Here is a 19,057-nt window from a genome sequence, read left to right as displayed (position 1 = left end):
CAGACCACGTGTTGTGTCTGTACATGAACCATGTTCAATAAAACTGACCCTTCTATATTCTTATATTTCAGAAATTGATAAACAATAAAATCACATGTCCTCAGCTGGACAGCTAACATCCATTAAATAGGAACCTGGTAATGATGCAGTGTTGTGTCTGTTGACCTCACTGACCCTCAGCCACATTTAATGACAATCAGACATCTGTGTATCCAGTCGTTCATGGACTACTCTGGCATGCTCGTGCAGTTCTCTAAAACAATCTGGGGTTAAACATGAACAGTTATATCAAGATGTTAATTATTGTGCTGATGAACTAGAACATTCTGGACCAGAGACCTGGTCCCAGTCCTGAAGCATGGAAGGGAAATTACTTTGTAACGCACTGGATGTCTGGATGTAGAGCAATTCAGTGTGTACAAACAGAAGTAAGTCAACACAGAATAGTGTGACCGGTTGGACTAGTCAGACTATTAACTATTAAGTTTGAATTTAATTAGACTAAACAAATAGTTTGTTTGTTCTCTGATGCCATGTTTATTCTCTAACTATCTGCAGTTGGTCCAGGTCACATCACTGCCATCCAGTCAGTAGCCACAACGCCCTGGTAATTCTAATAAACCAAACATTGCACTGTGTTTTTTATTTACACGTATACGACTGTGTTGGTTTAGGTGATTTAAAATCTCACTTAATAACAGTCAGTCACTAGTGTCCAGCATCATTCTTAGTATTTTACTGAATGAATGAATGTTAACGCAGAATGTTTCACTGTCTCAAATGTTTATGCATGTGTCCATTTACATGCAGCTGGGGTTTAACAACCTGCAGCCTTACAATCCTGCATATTTTTTTCTTTCTTTTCTTTCTTTTTTTTATCGTTCTTGTAAACTCTCACCTGAATTACTTTCGCTTATTCTCATATTTCATTATTTTCACATTTGTTATCACGGTTTCTGCCCCTTGCCATTCATGCTGAACTACATCCTCTTGGCTTAAACCCTCTCTGACCGAGTGCGTCAGTGCACCCTGTCCAACTGAGAGCGTCATGCGCCACCTTATGGCCAAAAGATGCAGAGCACCGCCGATCACAGTCACAGAGCAGCTGTACAGGATCACGATGAGTGATGATAACCAGTGACTGCCTGCTTCAGAATAAATGGACTTTCTATTTTGTTTTTCCTCACAGTCTGAGAACAGGCTGCTTTTAGATTGTTTTCCACTCAGTGAATACTGTCATGTCTCCATAAACGTTATAGATGAGTTACTTTTGAGTAAAAGTGCTCCTTCAGAGGGGAGGATACACAAGTTTTTTTTCACTCTTTTTCAAAAAGAAACAACAAAAGAAATCTATGACGATGAGGCTGATCACTAAATTAGGCTTGAATAATTTAGTTTTAGTCTGTAACAATGAGATATTATTGTACCGTGGAAGAGGACAAATTGATTTCCAGTGTGCTTGTTAATGCAACAAAGTCAAAAGCTCTTAATGCAGCTCTACTTATTTGATATCATAATAATAATCAACTGCAGTGATGTACTGTGCTGCCATCGGTCTTAAATGGCCCTTAGATCCAGCCGGAAACGAAACAAACTGGATTGGCTCTCTGTATCACATCTAATGATGGTTTACTTTCTTTGATTGGTCAGTGAAAAGTGTGCGTCCGCTCTCGAAGACTGGACCCATTACGGCAGATCATTTCGAGAGCCGTGCCCCGCGATGTCTGCTGCTTCGTGGAATTCCCTCTCCACTTTGGTGAAGTCAGGCCAAGGGAGAGCGAGGTGGTAATATTAGCTCCCGTTTTATTGAGAGATCCATTAATTGCAGCCTTCTGCTGCTGACCCTTTAACCCCAGATGACCCCTGGACATCATGTTACCCGGCGGCCAAACTGGACTTTAAGCCAGATTCTGCTTCAGTAGAAGTAAATAACTGTTCCTATTGGTTTGTTGTCTTCTGTTTGGATAAGTCCATAATTTATAGGCAATATTTTACTGTGTTAATTTTACATTAATTTATTCTATTATTTCTACCTAATCCTATGCCTGCATTTATATATCCTATAAACACTATACTATACTCTATACTATAACAATAAAAAAGACATGGGATAAAGACATAATTGTGAATAATTTATAAAGGTCAAAGGTTTTTACGCTATAAAATAAATCAGAATTACACAGAGCGCTTCACTACCAAATGTTGACTTCATTAAAACAATAATAGAGTACAGTTAAATATTCAGTGAAAAGACATGTAGGAGAATGTGCAATGTTTTAACTTACAACTCACATGCAATCAATACATTATCAATCAATTCATGATGCCTGGATACCTAGCAACAAGTTGTTGTTGTTGTTTTGTATTTGTGTTTATCTTCTCACAGCTTTTGGAGACAAACCAAATTAAGGAAATGTACTGAAAAGAAATGATGCTGCACAAAAAGTGGCAAAAGTGAGTCTATGTAAAAAGAAATGCTCCAAGCCTTAACATGGGGAGTATTTAGGAGTACGTTCAGTGAAAGAAAATGAAAATGGATTTAAAAGTATTACTGCGCAATCAATACTTTATTACAGTCTGATCATCCAGACAAGAACATTTTAGTGTTACACAGATGAACATTGCACAAGAAGTTTGTTGAATATGGTTAGAAAATGGAAAGGGATTTCTCCCACCTTTTTAAGTACTGTTTAATTATAGATTTCAAACTTAATTTCAAAATGATTCAATTTTATAACAAAACGTGTTTTTCCTGTTCTTTATTGGGTTGTGTAAGTAGTAAAAATATCAATCATTCTCCTTAGTTAGTTGGATTGTTTTTTGTTTTTTGTTATTTTTACCTTATTTACACTATTGGTCTTGTGTTTTGTCTCTGGATTATGACCTACAACTTGTAGTGCAATACAGTACACTACATCTTTATCATTTCACTGAAACTGTTCTGTCACTGTTGTGCAAATTGTGCTCATAATACAACTGACAGCGTGAAACTCTCGCTGAGGAATATGATCGCTGTTTCATTTCCCGTTCTTATGACAAGTCCTTTTCAAAGATGATTGCTGAATTCTCTCATTGCGGCTTCGTGATAGGTCATTTAGGAAGTATCACTTCTCCAGTGCTTCACACAGCATCTTCATCCGCTGTGCCGCGCCCCCACAATGGAGGAAGACTTGTGTTACCTTATATGTACATACGTATATGTGACTGTGTCTAGAGGCTACATGGAACGAACTCTACCTGTTCTTCCAACAGCCAAGGCCTGGGCCCAGGACAGGCATTGAAAGCAAATACCTGATTGTATTAGTGTCTCCCCTTTAAGCTGTTGTCACCTAGCTGACCGATTATGGGCAATTACCTGCTCTGTCGGAATCCTAGCCGAATAGATTGAATTCAGATTGATTTTTGTCCAGGAAAGAGGGGGGAATTTAAAGCCTTTTTTAATTGGGTATTTGGTGTGTGCTGATCTGAACACCGTGGCCTTCCCGAGGGATCCTTTATGGGCCAATAATGGCATTGGAGTGGGCGGGGGTTGGTTGCTGCAGTCTCGTCTGCCGACTCCCTCCCAAGGCCATAACCCTGCATTTGCTCTGAGTGCTTTTCTATTATGCATTGATAGTTGAGCATCAATCAATAAGAGGGGAAACAGAAAACCCAGCGAAACCAACTTCTTAAGTGTAAAATGCCTCTTAATACCCGGGGCCTTTCAAACAACTTAACCTGGACGCTTTTTACCCTCACCCTTCCTCCCTCGGCTCTTTGAGGGACACTTACCGGCGCCTAGCGACACAATGTTTTATTTAGGAGGGCAGAAAATGTGCAGCTCTCAGGTGAAAATGTACCGCAATCCTCTGGTTATACTCAGACATTACAATCCTCTATGTGTGCAGGAACAGAAACAGACACAAAATAGATCATTGCATTTCCATTACACACTGTTGGTCTAGTCTGTTCTCCAGCATCAGAAGCCTCACTGACAGAAGATGCTGAAAATAATCCACCGTACAACACACACTACTCTTTTACTGACTAGATTTATAAAGTACAACCATACCCAAGGTTGAGAAGGTCAGCGCAAACACAGTTGATCATAAAATAAATGTCATGAAATCTAATCCCTTCCTATCCTTTAAAAAGACTAAAATAAATGTCATGAAATCTAATCCCAGAGATGACTTACAAAAATTATCCTTTAAAAAGATACCATCTTCACTTTGCAGTCGGGTTAATTTTTATTTTTATTTTTTTTAATGACCACAGCCTTTGGTTTTTTAAAACCACAGTTTTCTGGGAGATTTCCAGGAAAGAAAGACGGAAAAAGACTAAATCTTATACCCAGATAAGAGAGAGTCGGGACAGGCCTCCCATCAAGAGAGATAAGAGGGAGACAGTCACAGCACTGTCCAGCCACATAATACACAAGCTCACCTCCAGCCGTCTAAATCTCCCATCAGCTCTAGTCCCCACTGGCCCTCCTGTCACCACTAATGCACCTTTTCCTATAGGACAAAACCCCAGATACAGTAAGGTTATCTGCAGAAGTGCGTGGAATTCTCGGAATTGGCAAGTTCACCTTTCCTTTGGTGGCGATGACAGGAGATGATACCGTTGGGAAGATCAATTGTTGACTGGACAATGACTACACGTTAGACATCTCTGATCTTTGGCACTGATAAATCTCATGTACCAACAGGTTGGGAGTTACGGTAGATCCTGGATTTTACAGCTCAAAAGAGGAGAAATATGTTATTTCTGTGAATATGATGACGGTTGAAGACATTTAGAGGAAACCAGTAAACAGGACCAACATTGGTTTGCTAAGGATACACTTTTTTCTCAAGTTCAGTTTTCAGGTTCCCACCAAGCAATGATGTGACATATAAAAACCTCATTCTGGCTTTTTGGGTTTTCCCAAATTTCCTCAAGTTTCATCAGTTTTCACATACACACAAAAAGTATCTTACATACATTCAAAAAGTATATACAAACAAATGTATATAAATGTAACTGTTGAAAAACAAATACACACCAGACAGCTTGAGTGCCCTCTCATGTGAAATTATATATTTTAATATACAGTAAAAGTATATTAAAAAATATAGTAGAAGTATAAGTCGCAAACCCAGCCAAAGGATAAAAAAAGCGCAACTTATGAAAACATGATATACATATAGGTATATATAAGTATTATTTATGAAAATAAAAAAACAATATTCTCTAAATATTCTCCATTTGAGTACAAACCTTTCATTTTTTCATCTGCAGTATATGAAGTATGAAGAACTTTTTAAAACTGTGATCCTTACCACAGACATATATACAATGCTACACAAAATTGACGGAGGGTGAGGGAGATGTGGGAGATGTGGGAGAGGAGGATGCCCCCTGAACTACTTTGGTTACACAAACTTTGTTTTCAGCCTCAGTGCATCAGAGCTCTCCCTCCATCTGCCATCTGCTGCTGAAGAATCTGTTTCACTCGATGAGCCAAGCCCAGCCTTTATTGGTCCTAATGGCACTATCAGCTTAGCCGCCAAACCCAATTACCTTTTAAAAAGGGAGGCCACCCCAGCTAATCATGGCTGCCTAACCTGATTTGCCTGTGATGAAGAGATGGGATAAAGAGCAGTTAATGGAGGGAGAATGATCTCACAAATACAAAAAACTCAATTCATTTCTCCCGGAGAGCAATCTGTCCGATTCAGCTGTAATGGAGTGGAGATTCATTAGACCTCAGGCCTTAGTTGCAGCAACGTCCCCTTATCAAGTGGATGACAAAAGAACATACAGTGCCATCGTCTCCAGGACATTGGCAAGGTACGGGCACGAAGGTGCAAGGCAGGAGACTGTGGAGGTCGATGTTGACGATGCACAGCTCTATGTGTAAACTATGCTTTTAGTATTGCAGTGATATACCTAGAACATCCACCAGAGTAAAATATTTCACTAAGAAGTGGAGGAGGTAGTATTTGTATTCCGTAAACTGGAGCCTCAACAAAGCATCAGTAACGTTCAGAATGATCGCAACATCTTATGGCACCTATCATTCAAGTCTGGTAGACATGAATGATAGAAACATGCACAACCATGAGGAAATCCAGAACCCACCACAAACCAGGTGGTTTCACTAACTCAGCACTGTTATAGGCAATAACTAGAAAAACTAGTCATTGGGTCCACATAGTGTACAGCACTGGGCTACACACTAGTACATTTTCAACCAAAGGCTGGTCTTTTTGAGTTGAAAATTAACAATAAAATGTGTTACCGCATTTATATATATATATATATATATATATATATATATATATATATATATATAACACGGTACATGTTGAGTTTATTGTAATAAATTCAAAATTGAAGTGCCATTATTTTTCCCTGTTCTCTGTATTTAAGGAGGACTATTTTTGGTGACTTTCATTAATCTCTCCGTTCAGCTAATTTGTGTAAGAATGCTGCAAATGGTTTGGAACATGCATAATTAATAGACTGTTTCCCCAACACATTTAGTAACATCGTATTACTGCTGATGTGATTTTAAGCCAGCTTTTTATTAAGTCGAGAAACACTTGAGCCAAAGTCGTCACTATCAGTGATGTCAACTGTCTATCTTGACACAGGATATTGCTGTCTCTAGAATTCTATCTCTCCTAACATCACAGCATCGAGCAGCCCACAAGCCTCAACTGGAAGGAAAGGCTTTACAGCGTCTGCTCTGACTGTGGTCCCATTCACACGCATGTTCTCTTGATGATGTCAGCGACGCGCATGAATGACCCAGTGAGGCCATGAATGTCACACTCAGGATGAGTCACTGAGAGGATTGGGAGGAAGGACGGCTTTGACCCCGAGTCCTAACCCCTGCTGAGTCCACATACTCCACTGGAGCTCCAGCCTGGCCTGGTCCAGATATGATCCAGAGGATGTCAGGTAGATGGAGAGTAGGGCCATCGCCAGGGTTTGCAGACGGACATTAGGCCAAAGCCAGAGTTAAAATCCTATTAGTTTGAGTTGGGAATCAGATTATCGTCGTCGAGAATCACTCGTCTGGCAACTAGGGCCTAATTTACGCCAATCAACAGCAATTATTGAGGGGAAGGGAGCCCCTATTAGAGAGGCTCATCCACTTAGTCTAATGAATGGGGAAGATTCAATCTTGGCTGTGGAGACGCATCGGAGAGCTGCAGCTGAAAGCGACTGCAGAAGCAGGCTAAAGAAGAGCTGCTGTTATTTATCAATGATGGAGGTTGTCAGAGGAAATACATGTTAGCCATAGGGGCATCCAGCTCTGGTTTCTCATTGGTGCGGTACAGCATTCAGTGGTGATCTAAACATCAGATTTTCATTCAGACTTTCTTTTCATTTCTTTTTAAAATTTAGAGGCAATGTGCATAAACAAGGCTTTATGGTTGCAAAAGTGAAGCCTCAGAAGTTGACCTGACCTGATTACAAAAAGGTCAAGTTGTACTCCGTTCAAAAATTGTTTGAATTTTGCTTCAGGTTTTTTGTTAATTACAGTTTGAATAATAACAATTGATAGAACGTAACAGAACCATATGGAACACAACATTGAAAGCTGTATTGTGCAATAAAAGCCTAATTGCAAGCTCCATTGTGTGCAAACAACTGCTAACATCCTACTATATGTGATATCTTGATCAGATCCTATCTATTTCACACTAAATTGAATTGAAATCAATCTGTTTTCTTCAACCTGCAACCAGATTTTGACTTTAACATTTGCATTGAATCAAAGATAATTCACTAAATAAAATGTAATTAATTAATAAATGGATAAATGTACAATAATTAACTGTAATAAAACAATAAAAATACATTACAGTTTATTTGTATTATTTATTGCACTCTTTTTTTCTGTTTTTCACATACACGCTCTTTCATTTTCATTCTTTTACTGCCCTCTGTTGTTGCAAATGGTAAATGACACAAAAATCAGACTATTAGAAACCGCATTTGTTTTTTATTTGTATTTGTTAGGTTAAACAGTTTTTCTGTCCGAAATTTTGTTTCACGCCCCTTGAAAACCTCACTGCGGTTTTAGTGGCAACAAAAACATTTCCAGTTTGTGTGATTCACTTTTGTCCTAGTGCATGAAATTGGAGAAGAAAAGTGAGTGTATTGCTCACATCCTGAAAAACGACCGTTTAAAAGGGGAATTCCGCTGATTTGGTGGTTTTTAGTTAATCGGTGAAGCTTTTCCACATGTGTTGTGCAGGGCCATTTAGCATGTGTTTATTAATAACTGTAAATATTTCCATGGCTGAGGGTTTTGTTTCCGAGAGAACAGGATAAGGATGCTGTTATTCTCTGCTCAAGAAATGACTCTACAACAGACAGATAAAAATAGTAACTTAAGTCACAGTTTCAGTTTGAAAGTGACACACAAGAATGTGATGCTCGTTTCTCTATTGTTCCAGTCTGGGCTCTCATAGTCTTTTTTTTTAAAAAAAACAATTAAAGGATACTTCACACATTCAAAAGGTACCTGGACGTATATCTGGAAATGAAAAACTGCTCGATGATAAAAAAAAGTCCCCCATACTGAAATCCTGCTTTAAAAAATAACTTTTGTTGTGAACGGTCGTTCTGCCAGGGCCTAAACAAGACTTAAAAAAATATTTGAAACTTTTGGGAAGAAACTCACAAAGTTTGATTATAATTACCATTATAATAAAGATTACATTGCTATGGATATATTAGTGGAAAATCTATGGTGCTATAAGAAAACAGATACCTCACAAAGTACTGACTCATCTTTTTCCTTCATCTTTGCCGCTTATGGGAAGATTTACTGAAGGACGGGGAAAGCTAACTCATCTCAGAACATGCCCTTTCCCTTTCAACGTGTGACTTATTAGAGAAGTGAATTCAAACCCTGCCTTTGAATTCTGCGGGGGTGTAAAATTATTTGCTCCTGTGGTGACCTTCACCGCTCAGTGCTGTGATCTGCTTGTTCCATTGTACCTTTTATAGCTTTCATTATTGATAATCATCAGTCTCAACAAGGGGACTTGGTGGTTCAAAAAGTGGAGCGGAAACACTGAAGTCACTACACTTACTTTTTATCTTACTGCTGAACTCAAAGCTACCCCTTTACACAGTCTGATCCTGCAAGAGCATTTCAAGTTTAAGATACAGTACATGTTAAGAAAAGATTAAACATGACAAATCAAAGCCACCAGAGGTAAACGTGGAGGTTAGCAGGTTAAATGTGCTTTTGCAAAACATATTGACCAAACATATTAACTGGAATATTGCAGTAAATCAGAAGATTTTTTTTTCATATATTAACCAAATGAAGACTGCACAGATTAAGAGATAAGGGATTTAGATAATTAATACTAGCACAAAATATTATCAGGTAAGTGTATTTATGACTTCAAGGGGAGGAAGTCTCAGTCTGATGTCTCCGGGTTAGAATGATTGCCTGTGGTGGAATACACCTTTGTCCAAATGTATTTTCCGTCTCTGAATGAGAACATGATCATGTCAATTATGTCCACTTGTTTTACTTTTCAAATTATAATAAGACAAAAAAGGTAGTGGAATCCATGTCAGTGTTAGTTCAGGTAGCACCAAGGAAGGAAATGTGGTCCAACCCACACAACTGTTTTTAACATGCTGAAACAGAAAAAGAAAAAGAAAGGAATCACCACATCATTTTATTAGCAAGAATAAAAATACATTTGATTTAACTTTAACAATCATTATGTAAAAAAGGAAACAAACACATGACGTATAGTAATGACCAAAATTAGATGCAGTTTTGTCATACAAAATCTACAGTATGTGTTAGGTTGTTAAGATTTGTTGGTATCCCTTCTGCTGCCTGTCATGCCATTAGGGCGACCATGTAAAATTTAACAAATATTTTATGACCCCCAGTCATAAGTAAGTAAGTGTGATCCTGTGATGAAACCCCCATTTCTTAAATGTGGACACCCACTTCAACAGTGAAGATTTTGTTGACCATACAGCTTCCCGTCCACAATAAAACTGTGAACGAATCTACAAGACCCACGTTTTAACCCATGTGCCAAATATAACTGTGATAGACATGATAATAGCACAGCGTTCTAATGTTATAATGCAAATATTAGTGTTCCATGACCTCTAACCACAAGAAGAAAAAACAAAACGCAAACCTCTGCAGCAAATGCAGACAAATAAACAAGATTGAGAAACCCCCTAAACACTGGTAAAGGTGACAAAAAAATCTAGTATACACAGTGACTTAGATTAAGGGAAATTCCCTAAGAGCCAATACTATAGTAAGACCCCTACTTCCACACATTCAGTGTCATTTATATTTTGTTTTTTCAAACAAACAATGAGGTCTTAATCCTCATATCTGCATTGTTTTTTATTTTTTCCCTGCAGTTATCTTGTTTTTTGTTCATCTCATGTATTATTGCTGAAGTACTTTTGCAAAGACAAAAAACAAAAAAATATGACTGCAAGAAAAGTTGCAAACTTGTATTAGAAAAAACAAACTTTTACAACAAATACAGAAAGAGTATGCATCCAACCATGCGTACGAACAAACAAAAAACATTAAAAACAAATATATGTCAAACAAACATTAGTTGTTAGAGAGTTTGAGTTCCACCTTCCATGAGTTTAATTCATTGACGCACCTGCTTGACACCGCCCACATTCAACAATCTTTGAAAGGACGCGTCGAACGTTGTTGGAAAAAGACTTAGGTAAAGCGTTTAGGTCCTTTATTTATTTCGGTTGTTGATAAACTTGGGTTTATTGCATGGATTAAATAATTTTCCCGTTAATTTTGCTCATCCGTCTTTAAACGTATTTCAGTGATTTTTTTTATGTCAGCTACTCGGTTAGCGTTTGCCAAAGCTATGTACGTGGCATTCGTTACTTAAGGTTGTATAACTTGAGCCCTTTGTTACCCATGCAAAAGATTTGTTAACAACAAATTATACAACTTCATCTTGTGTTTACATATTAGTGGTTTGTTTCAAAATTATTTTACATATTCAAGGAATACACAGTTTAATTTGTTATGTTCCACCAAGTCTTGATAACATGAAACAGCTCAAAGACAGAATAAAGATAATAAATAGAATAAAAGTAACGGTGGTTAGTTTGAATATAACCCATGCGCATGCCAATAATTTACGTAACTGTTAATCATATAATGCAGCATGTTCGTAGAACCTGTCTAAACTTGTCTAATCCTGAGCACCAAGGGCTTTGAAACTGTATTTTGTTTATATTCTATTTGTGTCTCTTTTTTTTGGATACTTTTTGAATGACCACAATAGCAAATTTTGACAGCAAATTTGCAGGAATCATCATCATATTCATCATATTTCTAACTTTTATAATTGCTCATCATAGAATTATTCCCCTTTGTGTACCGGTAAAGTTACAACTCCGTTGTTGCTTATTTCAGTGTAAACAGCCCAGAAAAGTTAACATTTGCACCAATAAAAATAAAAAAAGCAATGCTATGCTGTTTTGACTCTTGCACTTCTTTTGATTACTTTTTCTTCAATAGTGGAAGGATGTTTTCTGTTGGTGGCTTTTCTCAAGATTCCAAAGAAGTTGCAGTCAACTTGAACAAAATGTTGCCTGTGACACAAGGACCATCCAGATACCCGACGTATAAACCTCCTGGCAAAAAAGGTCCTTTCCAGCAAGTTAAACCTGGTCAGTTTGTAAGGATCAAGGCATTAATGCTTCAGATTATGTTCTTTCAACATCTGTCGTCAACAACAGTTTAGTCAATAAAATGTATATACAGTGAAATTGTATTGCTCTGTTAGAGTTTTTCTTGCATGTTTTACATCTCTTTAATAAAGTGTGTAACCTCCCTCTGAATTCACTTACATTTTTCTTCTCTTCTTAAGCATATGCTACGAAGCCAGTGGTATCACAAAAGGAACTGATTGACAGATATAAACGAGGTGAGACCCATGCTGTATCATTACTTCATCAGCTTGCTCAGGTTCTTCAGATGCATTTGGAGATTAAAGAAACGATTGCCCCAGGTAAAAAAAAAACTGTATGTCTTGTCTAGCTGTGTGTCATTGTTGTTTTTTGTCAACAATGTTTTAAATCTGCTTGCCAAGTTATCTGATCAAATTGCAGCTAGATAAAGAAGGTTGTTTTACTAAACATATGACCTTAGATCAGTGGTTCTTAACCTTGTTGGAGGTACTGAACCCCACTAGTTTCATATGTGCATTCTCCAAAACCTTCGGGGATGGCCACGCCCCCGCGTGTCATCACAAATCATATGAGTTGGGTGTGTGTCTTGTCCTCAACTGAACCCCTGAGACTGACTCAGTCCAGGTTAAGAATCACTGTCTTAGATGGATATGATATACATACAGACCATGCAGCAGTTTGAGCAATACTTGTGCATGTTGAAACATTGAAACCTCTACATTGTTTAATGATATTTAGGAACCTCTTTCCCATGTTTTGTTTAATGGAAGAACCAGTTATTGTTCAATTTAACCTACCTAGCTATTTCCCCTGTTTTAAGGCAATATCCCAGGGCTCTACTTTGCCTTTTGTGTGGTGATTGATGGAGTTCAGTATACGACTGGTGTTGGAAAAACCAAAAAAGATGCCAAGCTGATGGCGTCAGAGCAGGCTTTGCAGGCTCTGCTCCCCACATTAGATTGTCAAAAGACTATTCACCAAGAGGAATCAGGTTGGTTACAAAGGTGCTTTTTTTGTAGCAGACTAAAAATCCATTGTGCATTAACATGAGCATCAATGGTTTTATTCTAAAAATAAGTTAAACATATTTAATAGTTAAAAAGTCTCCTTTTAATTGCTATTTAAGGAAATCTAAAGCAGGGGTTTGTTTTTGTGAAGAATTCCATAACACAGACCTCATTTAAACTGATGTTGAAATTAAGTTGTTATTTCTAATAAGTTAAACATCTCTGTTCATTTGTTTTGTTGCATCTTTTAGATGTCTCTTCACTTTTACCAGTGAAAGAGTTCTACATCTCTAAGACCCCAAGCAGAGCAGATCCTGGTAAATTAGATACACAATCTAGTTGGTGAACACTTACTTTTGAAAATGAAGTACGGTACACTTGAACATACGTGTTAGGTATAAATCTTTCGACAGTTTAACTAGGTTTCCAATTTATTTGCTGTTCAGACAGGAACAAATCCGCCAACTTTGAAATCCCTCATGCTGTTCGAGAGCATCTTACCAAACTGATGAACAATCATGTGGAGTTCTTTACCTGCGCAGGCACTACAGCAGCATTCATCCTTCAGAGTTGTAAGTGAGCTCTTCCAGGGAAACATAATCTGTTGTTAGTATGGTCTATACATTAAGTAAGATATTGTGAAACAGGTATTACAACAAAATAGTTCAGAACTGGAGTGTAAATTAGTGGACAAAGGCGTTCAGGGACTAGAACACATTGGACTTTCTCTGAAAGAAACAGAATGTTAAAATAAACTAACAAAACCAGAAGAACAAATATCCAAAGAGATAACTACTGATGTGTAGGGGAAAATTGCTGTTCTATGAAGTAGGGTGATATTAGTATACCACACTCAGAGTGTAAAACGTTGTTAAGATGTACAGTTCACTTTGTTGTCTGCCCAACAGACCTTTCTTTGATAGGAAATCAAAGTTTTGATTCCTTCTTCCTACAGCAAATTCAAAGGTTTTACTTTGTGACTTCAAAGCTTTTAATTTGTTTGGGTGATTTCCCTGAAGCTTTTATTTTCTCATCCACTTTTCAGTTTGAAGTGTTGTTATCAAGACTCGCATCACAAAGGTAGCCACCTATATCTGCCAATTGGTATCAAATAGACAATATATGGCTAATTTGAAAAACAGTATTACATCTCTGCACAGCATAATAAAAACCATGTGATCACTTACAACATCTTTGGGGACGAGTGTTCAAAGACTAGAAAACATTGGTCTTCACCATCTCCCATTTAAGTTTTAGTTTTGGTGTAGAGGGCCAGTGTAAAAGCACAGATGTGATTTTGAATAGAAGGGTCAGTTATTTTGATCACAGCAATGTTAAAGTTGACACATTTTTAGTATTAGTATGCATCCGTGTCTTTGTGCTAGCCTTTCTGCATTTTTTCCTACAAGTAAACTATTGACTGACATCTGTTCTTGCTGTCTAGCTAAAGGATGTGAGGTGGTGGCTTTAGGCACTGGCGACTGCAGCCTCCAGGAGAGCTCTTCCACCGGTGGACGCATTTTGCATGACTCTCATGCAGTCGTTGTAGCTAGACGATCGTTGATGAGGTACAAATAAAGATACAGTTATATTACGGTATATGTGATACTTGTTCTTTTTGACAACATAGTGTTTAAGTGGTAGCAGTTGAAGTTACTGCATTTGTTGGTCAGTGCAGGTGTGTGTCTGCAACAATTTTGTCACACACACAAAAAATATTTTAAATGTAATCTGACATGTTGTTGTCGTCAGGTTCCTGTACAGGCACCTGCTACTGTTCTTCAGTAAAACTGCCAATTTGACAGAGAGGTCAGTCTTCCAGCAAAGTAGCAGCAGCAACCTTCTCACTCTAAAGAGTGGAATTACTCTTCACCTTTATCTTAATCAACTACCAAAAGGTGCAGCTCAGATTCCTTCTCAACTGTAAGTCAGTTCATCGCCTTGTGAGACTTTAGCTATGATATTCTGAGTGACTTCTGACTTCTTCTTGTCTTATTTTCATAAATTGTTGAAGTTTAGTGTTTAGCATGGTATAGGTGTGTGAACTGTGTTTTTTTTTTTAAATTATCTTTTTCTTTAAAGGCGCCTGAATCCTTTTTCCATGTCTGCTTTGCAAGTTCTAAATGAAATCAACTTACACCTGTCAGTAGATGGCAAGGTACTAACATTTAACATCTGTTTACTAACATTCTGAACATATAAAAATCTGTTGTGAATCAATCGTCAACCTGTTTCTTCTACAGGTTTTTTCAGTTTTCTCATCATCATTTGAGCTTTCCAACTCCAAAGTGATCAGTGTTTCAGCTACAGATAAGATCACTCAGTGGCAGGTGCTGGGATTCCAGGGAGCTCTGCTCAGCCACTTCATAGAGCCTGTCTATGTTCAAAGTATTCTCATTGGTGAGAAGTTGTCTTCAGGCTTTTTGAACTCATAAACAAAAAATGTATGTATTGTATTTTTAAAAGTGCAGTATGTTTTGGCTAACCGATTTTATGTTGACAGCCAGCAGGCAGGACCAGACATGCTATCCAGATACTAGGGAAATGTCCAGCAACTCGACTTATTTTGAATCAACTCACAAACTGAATTTGTTTTTTAATGGTGGGAGTAATAGTATTGTAGTGTTTAAAATTAGGCTACAAAATGTGCCCCTTCTATCAGTTCAGTGGTGTTAGATTTTTCCATCTCACTCTACTTGTTATAATCAAAATGACTACATGACCTGCATTGAAGAGGGAAACTCCAGAGTTGGTTTTAGTGAATGCCTTAAGATGACATATTAGTAAAACATCAATCTCCCTTCTGTTGCAATCAAGTCATGATGTAAGTTCTGATGCAACTTCAGCAACATTTATATCCTTTATAGAAGTAGAAAAGTATGTGTTTCAATGAACAATGAACACCAAAAACTTTAGTTGACACCTTTTAAGATCCCTTAAGTTCCTTAAAATTCCAGATACCTTTTTCATTTTTGTTTTTAGTACATTTCAGTTCAATGACCACTAAGTTCAATGTCTGTTTTGTTGAGTCTCTCAGTAAAATACTGATAATCTAAAAGAGACCTGAAGGTCTAGATGAAGGTTAGTCATTTTGAAGAAGTCTAAAATTGGACTACCTGTGAAATTTCTGTGCAAGACTCTAGGAAAATTTGACCTGTTACTGAACACTAAAAAAATAACTAAGGTGGAAATGTACCTTTTCTTGTTGGCTTCAGAAGATGTTCAAACCAAAAACAGTTGGCATTTTATAATCATTGTCTATTTTGTTTAAAGGTTACATTTTATAAATATTATATATTTTGCTTAAAGGTGATTCTTGCTGCAGCGATACCCGTGGCATGAAAATGTCTGTAAGCCAGAGAGTTGAAGGGATCACCTCTCTGCTGCCAATGTACTACTGCATGATGAGGCCACACATCAGACTTGTGCCCTCTGTGGCTGATACATCAATCAGCAGTAGCAGGATTGCCAACAGCTTAAACTGGAGTGAAGGAGACGGTTCCCTTGAGGTTGTGGATGGACTCCTCGGCAAGACCATTGAAGAGTAAGCTTTGAAGTGAATAGATAAAAGTTTAAATAGATTAAAATACAGTAGTAATTGGTAAGTTAAAACAAGGCAAACGGTCGGTCTAAGAGTGAGACAGGTAAAACGGCACATAGTTGTGATGATTTTTCTTGGATTGTCTTGTGTTAGGTCTCCATTTAAGAGTGGCTCAGCTCTGGCAAGTCGCTTGTGCAAAGCAGCAATGCTACATCGCTTTAAGCTAGTGGTCAAAGAAGCCCAGAGGCAGGAACTGCTGGTCACAAGCACCTACGGAGAAGCTAAGGTAAAAACAACACAACACTTTCTTATTATTTTATAAAAGAATATTTGCCAAAGATTAGCGATACAGAGTAATATTATACAGTAATTATAATATTCTGCTTTGTTGTTATTATGTGTAGAAGATGGCAAAGCCATACCAGGAAGCAAAGAAGGTGCTGAGGGCATACCTGTCTCAGCAGGGATTTGGTTCTTGGCCAATCAAGCTTTCAGCCATTGATAATTTCAGTATGTGAGTAAAACCACTTAGGCTATGTAACAAAAAAGTTCGTTGGGAAAAAGCAATTGTCAAACATGGATTAAAACCAATCCCTGTTCATCCTTACAAAGAGTAACTGTTAATTCTCCCAAGGAATAAAAGTTCTACATTTGTTCAGAATACAATGCAAGCATCAGTTCTAAATTTAGATAAATGCTCAGTTGTTATTTTCTATACATATGCTGTATATGCTGCGTGGATTGTATTACTTAAACCTCTGTTCCTTCGTAAAATAGTATTTTTTGACAATACTATGACGTGGTTAAGGTAGTTTTCAACAGTATGTTTTTTTTGACATTCAGTTTTGATTTCATTACATCTCAAAACAGACTGAAGCCTGAACCTTGATACCTTAAACCTATGTATGTTCTTCTAGCCTCATGCTCTTGATTATGTATGTTGTGCAACTTATCCTTCTGAGGACATTTACAATAAATAATCTAAAGCCACATTTTTCAAAAGAAAAATTAATTCAGATATTTTGAACATGGTAAGTTGACCTTAAATCGCAAGCAATGTCCATTTCTGTTTATACAGAAAGGGGTAACTAATTTCAAAAATGTTTGAATTAATTAGAGCCTTTATTGTAATTTTAAGGAATTACCACAATAAACAATATTTTCAAATTGATTTTGATTGATGCCTAAATCAGTGATTAAACACAAGAACATTGTAATTGCAGCTTTTATTACAGCTTCCATTTTAATAATTTAGGAGTTTAGGATCTTCACCACACTTTTAATGTGTTGATGTCAAAGCATCCTGTGCTTCTTCTGGCCGGTGAATGAACTTTAAGTGCATTACTGCCACAGACAGTGAACCACTGGTGTTGGAGCGTGGTGGTTAATGCACATGTAGTCGCGTTGGTCATTTGCTAGAGAATTGTTTTATCACACCATGTCGATGCAAACTTACGTATACACATACAGGAAATGCTATGGTTTCCTGTGTTTGGTATTTAACAGTTCACTTTTACTTTGGGTGTAGAGGAGTATTATGAATGGAGTGCTCTCTGTTTTGCCAAGTAGAGGGAATTTGCAGTGAACCTACTAATATATGTTCGTGGATCAAGGCTTAAAATGTACGTACAACTCCAAGTTTCATACTTAATTTAACATCATGCAGTGCATATTACGTTTTGACAGTTGTTGTGTAATGGGTTGCACAAACAGTGTGATTACTACCAATTTAAGATGTAAATATAGTTTGGTGCTAATGGTTAAATATTAGTTGTTTGTATTGCAAGTTCTATTTTCCAAGAAAGTATGGAGTCACGGTTCTTGTTGCCGTTTTCTCACCTGATGTGTCTTTGCTTGTTTCGTCATTAAATGGTGACTTGTTACTTATTCTGTGCTCTGGCTCTGTGATGTCATATTTTCCTCTTTGTCAAGCCTTGAGTAATTCAGTGAAAGTTTGTATTTTAAAGATGCGCTTAATCTCATTTATTATAGTTCAGAGTTGTTAGTTATGTGATAAACAGGATATGCAATTCTCTTGATGTGGTTAAACAGGGAAACAATCTAGAGCTATTTTCTTAGAAGCTATAGCCCCTCATGTGGTGATGTGCAAAAGGTAATGTTAAATTCACTGCACGCTTTTAAATATTGTCATTGACTGTACCTGTATGTTGGGGCTTGTGAATGTATTGTATCAGAATTTGTTTAAACAATCCAGATCAATATTTCTTCAACTTTTTTCAATGATGTCCTGTTCACATCTGTTAGTTTTAACATTTTTTTTAATTATTATTATTGAAATGGTTCAGCCTCCTACAAAAGCACTTCCCATTCCTCACCCACATTCATTTCTTCATTACTAAAGACAAACCGTTAATAAAACACACTATTAAAAGAGTTTGTGAAATGTTTTTGTTTTTAAAATTATACAGAACTAAGTTACATATTAAGTAACATTTATTAAGTTATACATTCAAGCTTGTATTTCCAAAATATTATGTTTCAAACAATAAATATATAAATAGGGTCCAGTCAGCACTGCCATGGTAAGAAAAGAAACTAGTGCAGTGTTGAGCGATATAGGAGTAGCATCACTAAAAACAAAATAAATACAGGAGAACATTTCAGTCAATGTATGTAGATGTGACTTATTGTATAAAATCCTTAAAACACAACACATAACCCTGTGCAAATTCATATCAGTACTTGAGACTGTCTGCAGTGTTTCGTCTGTCGAGCTGATTAAGAAGCCATGACGTTAAAGTCTCCAGATTTAGCTGCATTCTCCATCTGG

General features: G+C 37.2%; 1 protein-coding gene across 3 annotated transcripts in view; it reads left to right on the top strand.

Annotated features, from left to right (window-relative positions):
• Positions 1-18,145, top strand: part of adad1 (adenosine deaminase domain containing 1 (testis-specific)) — a 65,049-nt gene extending 46,904 nt beyond the window's left edge. For 2 of the 3 annotated variants that reach the window (XM_025063104.1, XM_025063103.1), the window contains 12 exons: positions 11,546-11,697; positions 11,898-12,038; positions 12,539-12,709; positions 12,977-13,042; positions 13,172-13,297; positions 14,170-14,293; positions 14,478-14,648; positions 14,808-14,883; positions 14,969-15,125; positions 16,035-16,269; positions 16,420-16,552; positions 16,671-18,145. In XM_025063104.1, the coding sequence (XP_024918872.1) occupies positions 11,553-11,697; positions 11,898-12,038; positions 12,539-12,709; positions 12,977-13,042; positions 13,172-13,297; positions 14,170-14,293; positions 14,478-14,648; positions 14,808-14,883; positions 14,969-15,125; positions 16,035-16,269; positions 16,420-16,552; positions 16,671-16,784 (1,659 nt within the window). In that variant the 5' untranslated portion in view covers positions 11,546-11,552 and the 3' untranslated portion in view covers positions 16,785-18,145. Of the gene's footprint in view, positions 1-8,179; positions 10,728-11,545; positions 11,698-11,897; positions 12,039-12,538; positions 12,710-12,976; positions 13,043-13,171; positions 13,298-14,169; positions 14,294-14,477; positions 14,649-14,807; positions 14,884-14,968; positions 15,126-16,034; positions 16,270-16,419; positions 16,553-16,670 lie in introns of those variants that run through there. The other variant, XM_008326648.2, reaches the window with a different exon arrangement.
• The last annotated feature ends 912 nt before the right edge of the window (positions 18,146-19,057 follow it).

Source organism: Cynoglossus semilaevis, chromosome 15, assembly GCF_000523025.1.
Source record: "Cynoglossus semilaevis isolate Cse_v1.0 chromosome 15, Cse_v1.0, whole genome shotgun sequence".
In the NCBI taxonomy this organism is placed as follows: Eukaryota; Metazoa; Chordata; class Actinopteri; order Pleuronectiformes; family Cynoglossidae; genus Cynoglossus; species Cynoglossus semilaevis.
The sequence above is the reverse complement of the archived record's forward strand: the minus strand, read 5'-3'. Positions and strand labels throughout refer to the sequence as shown.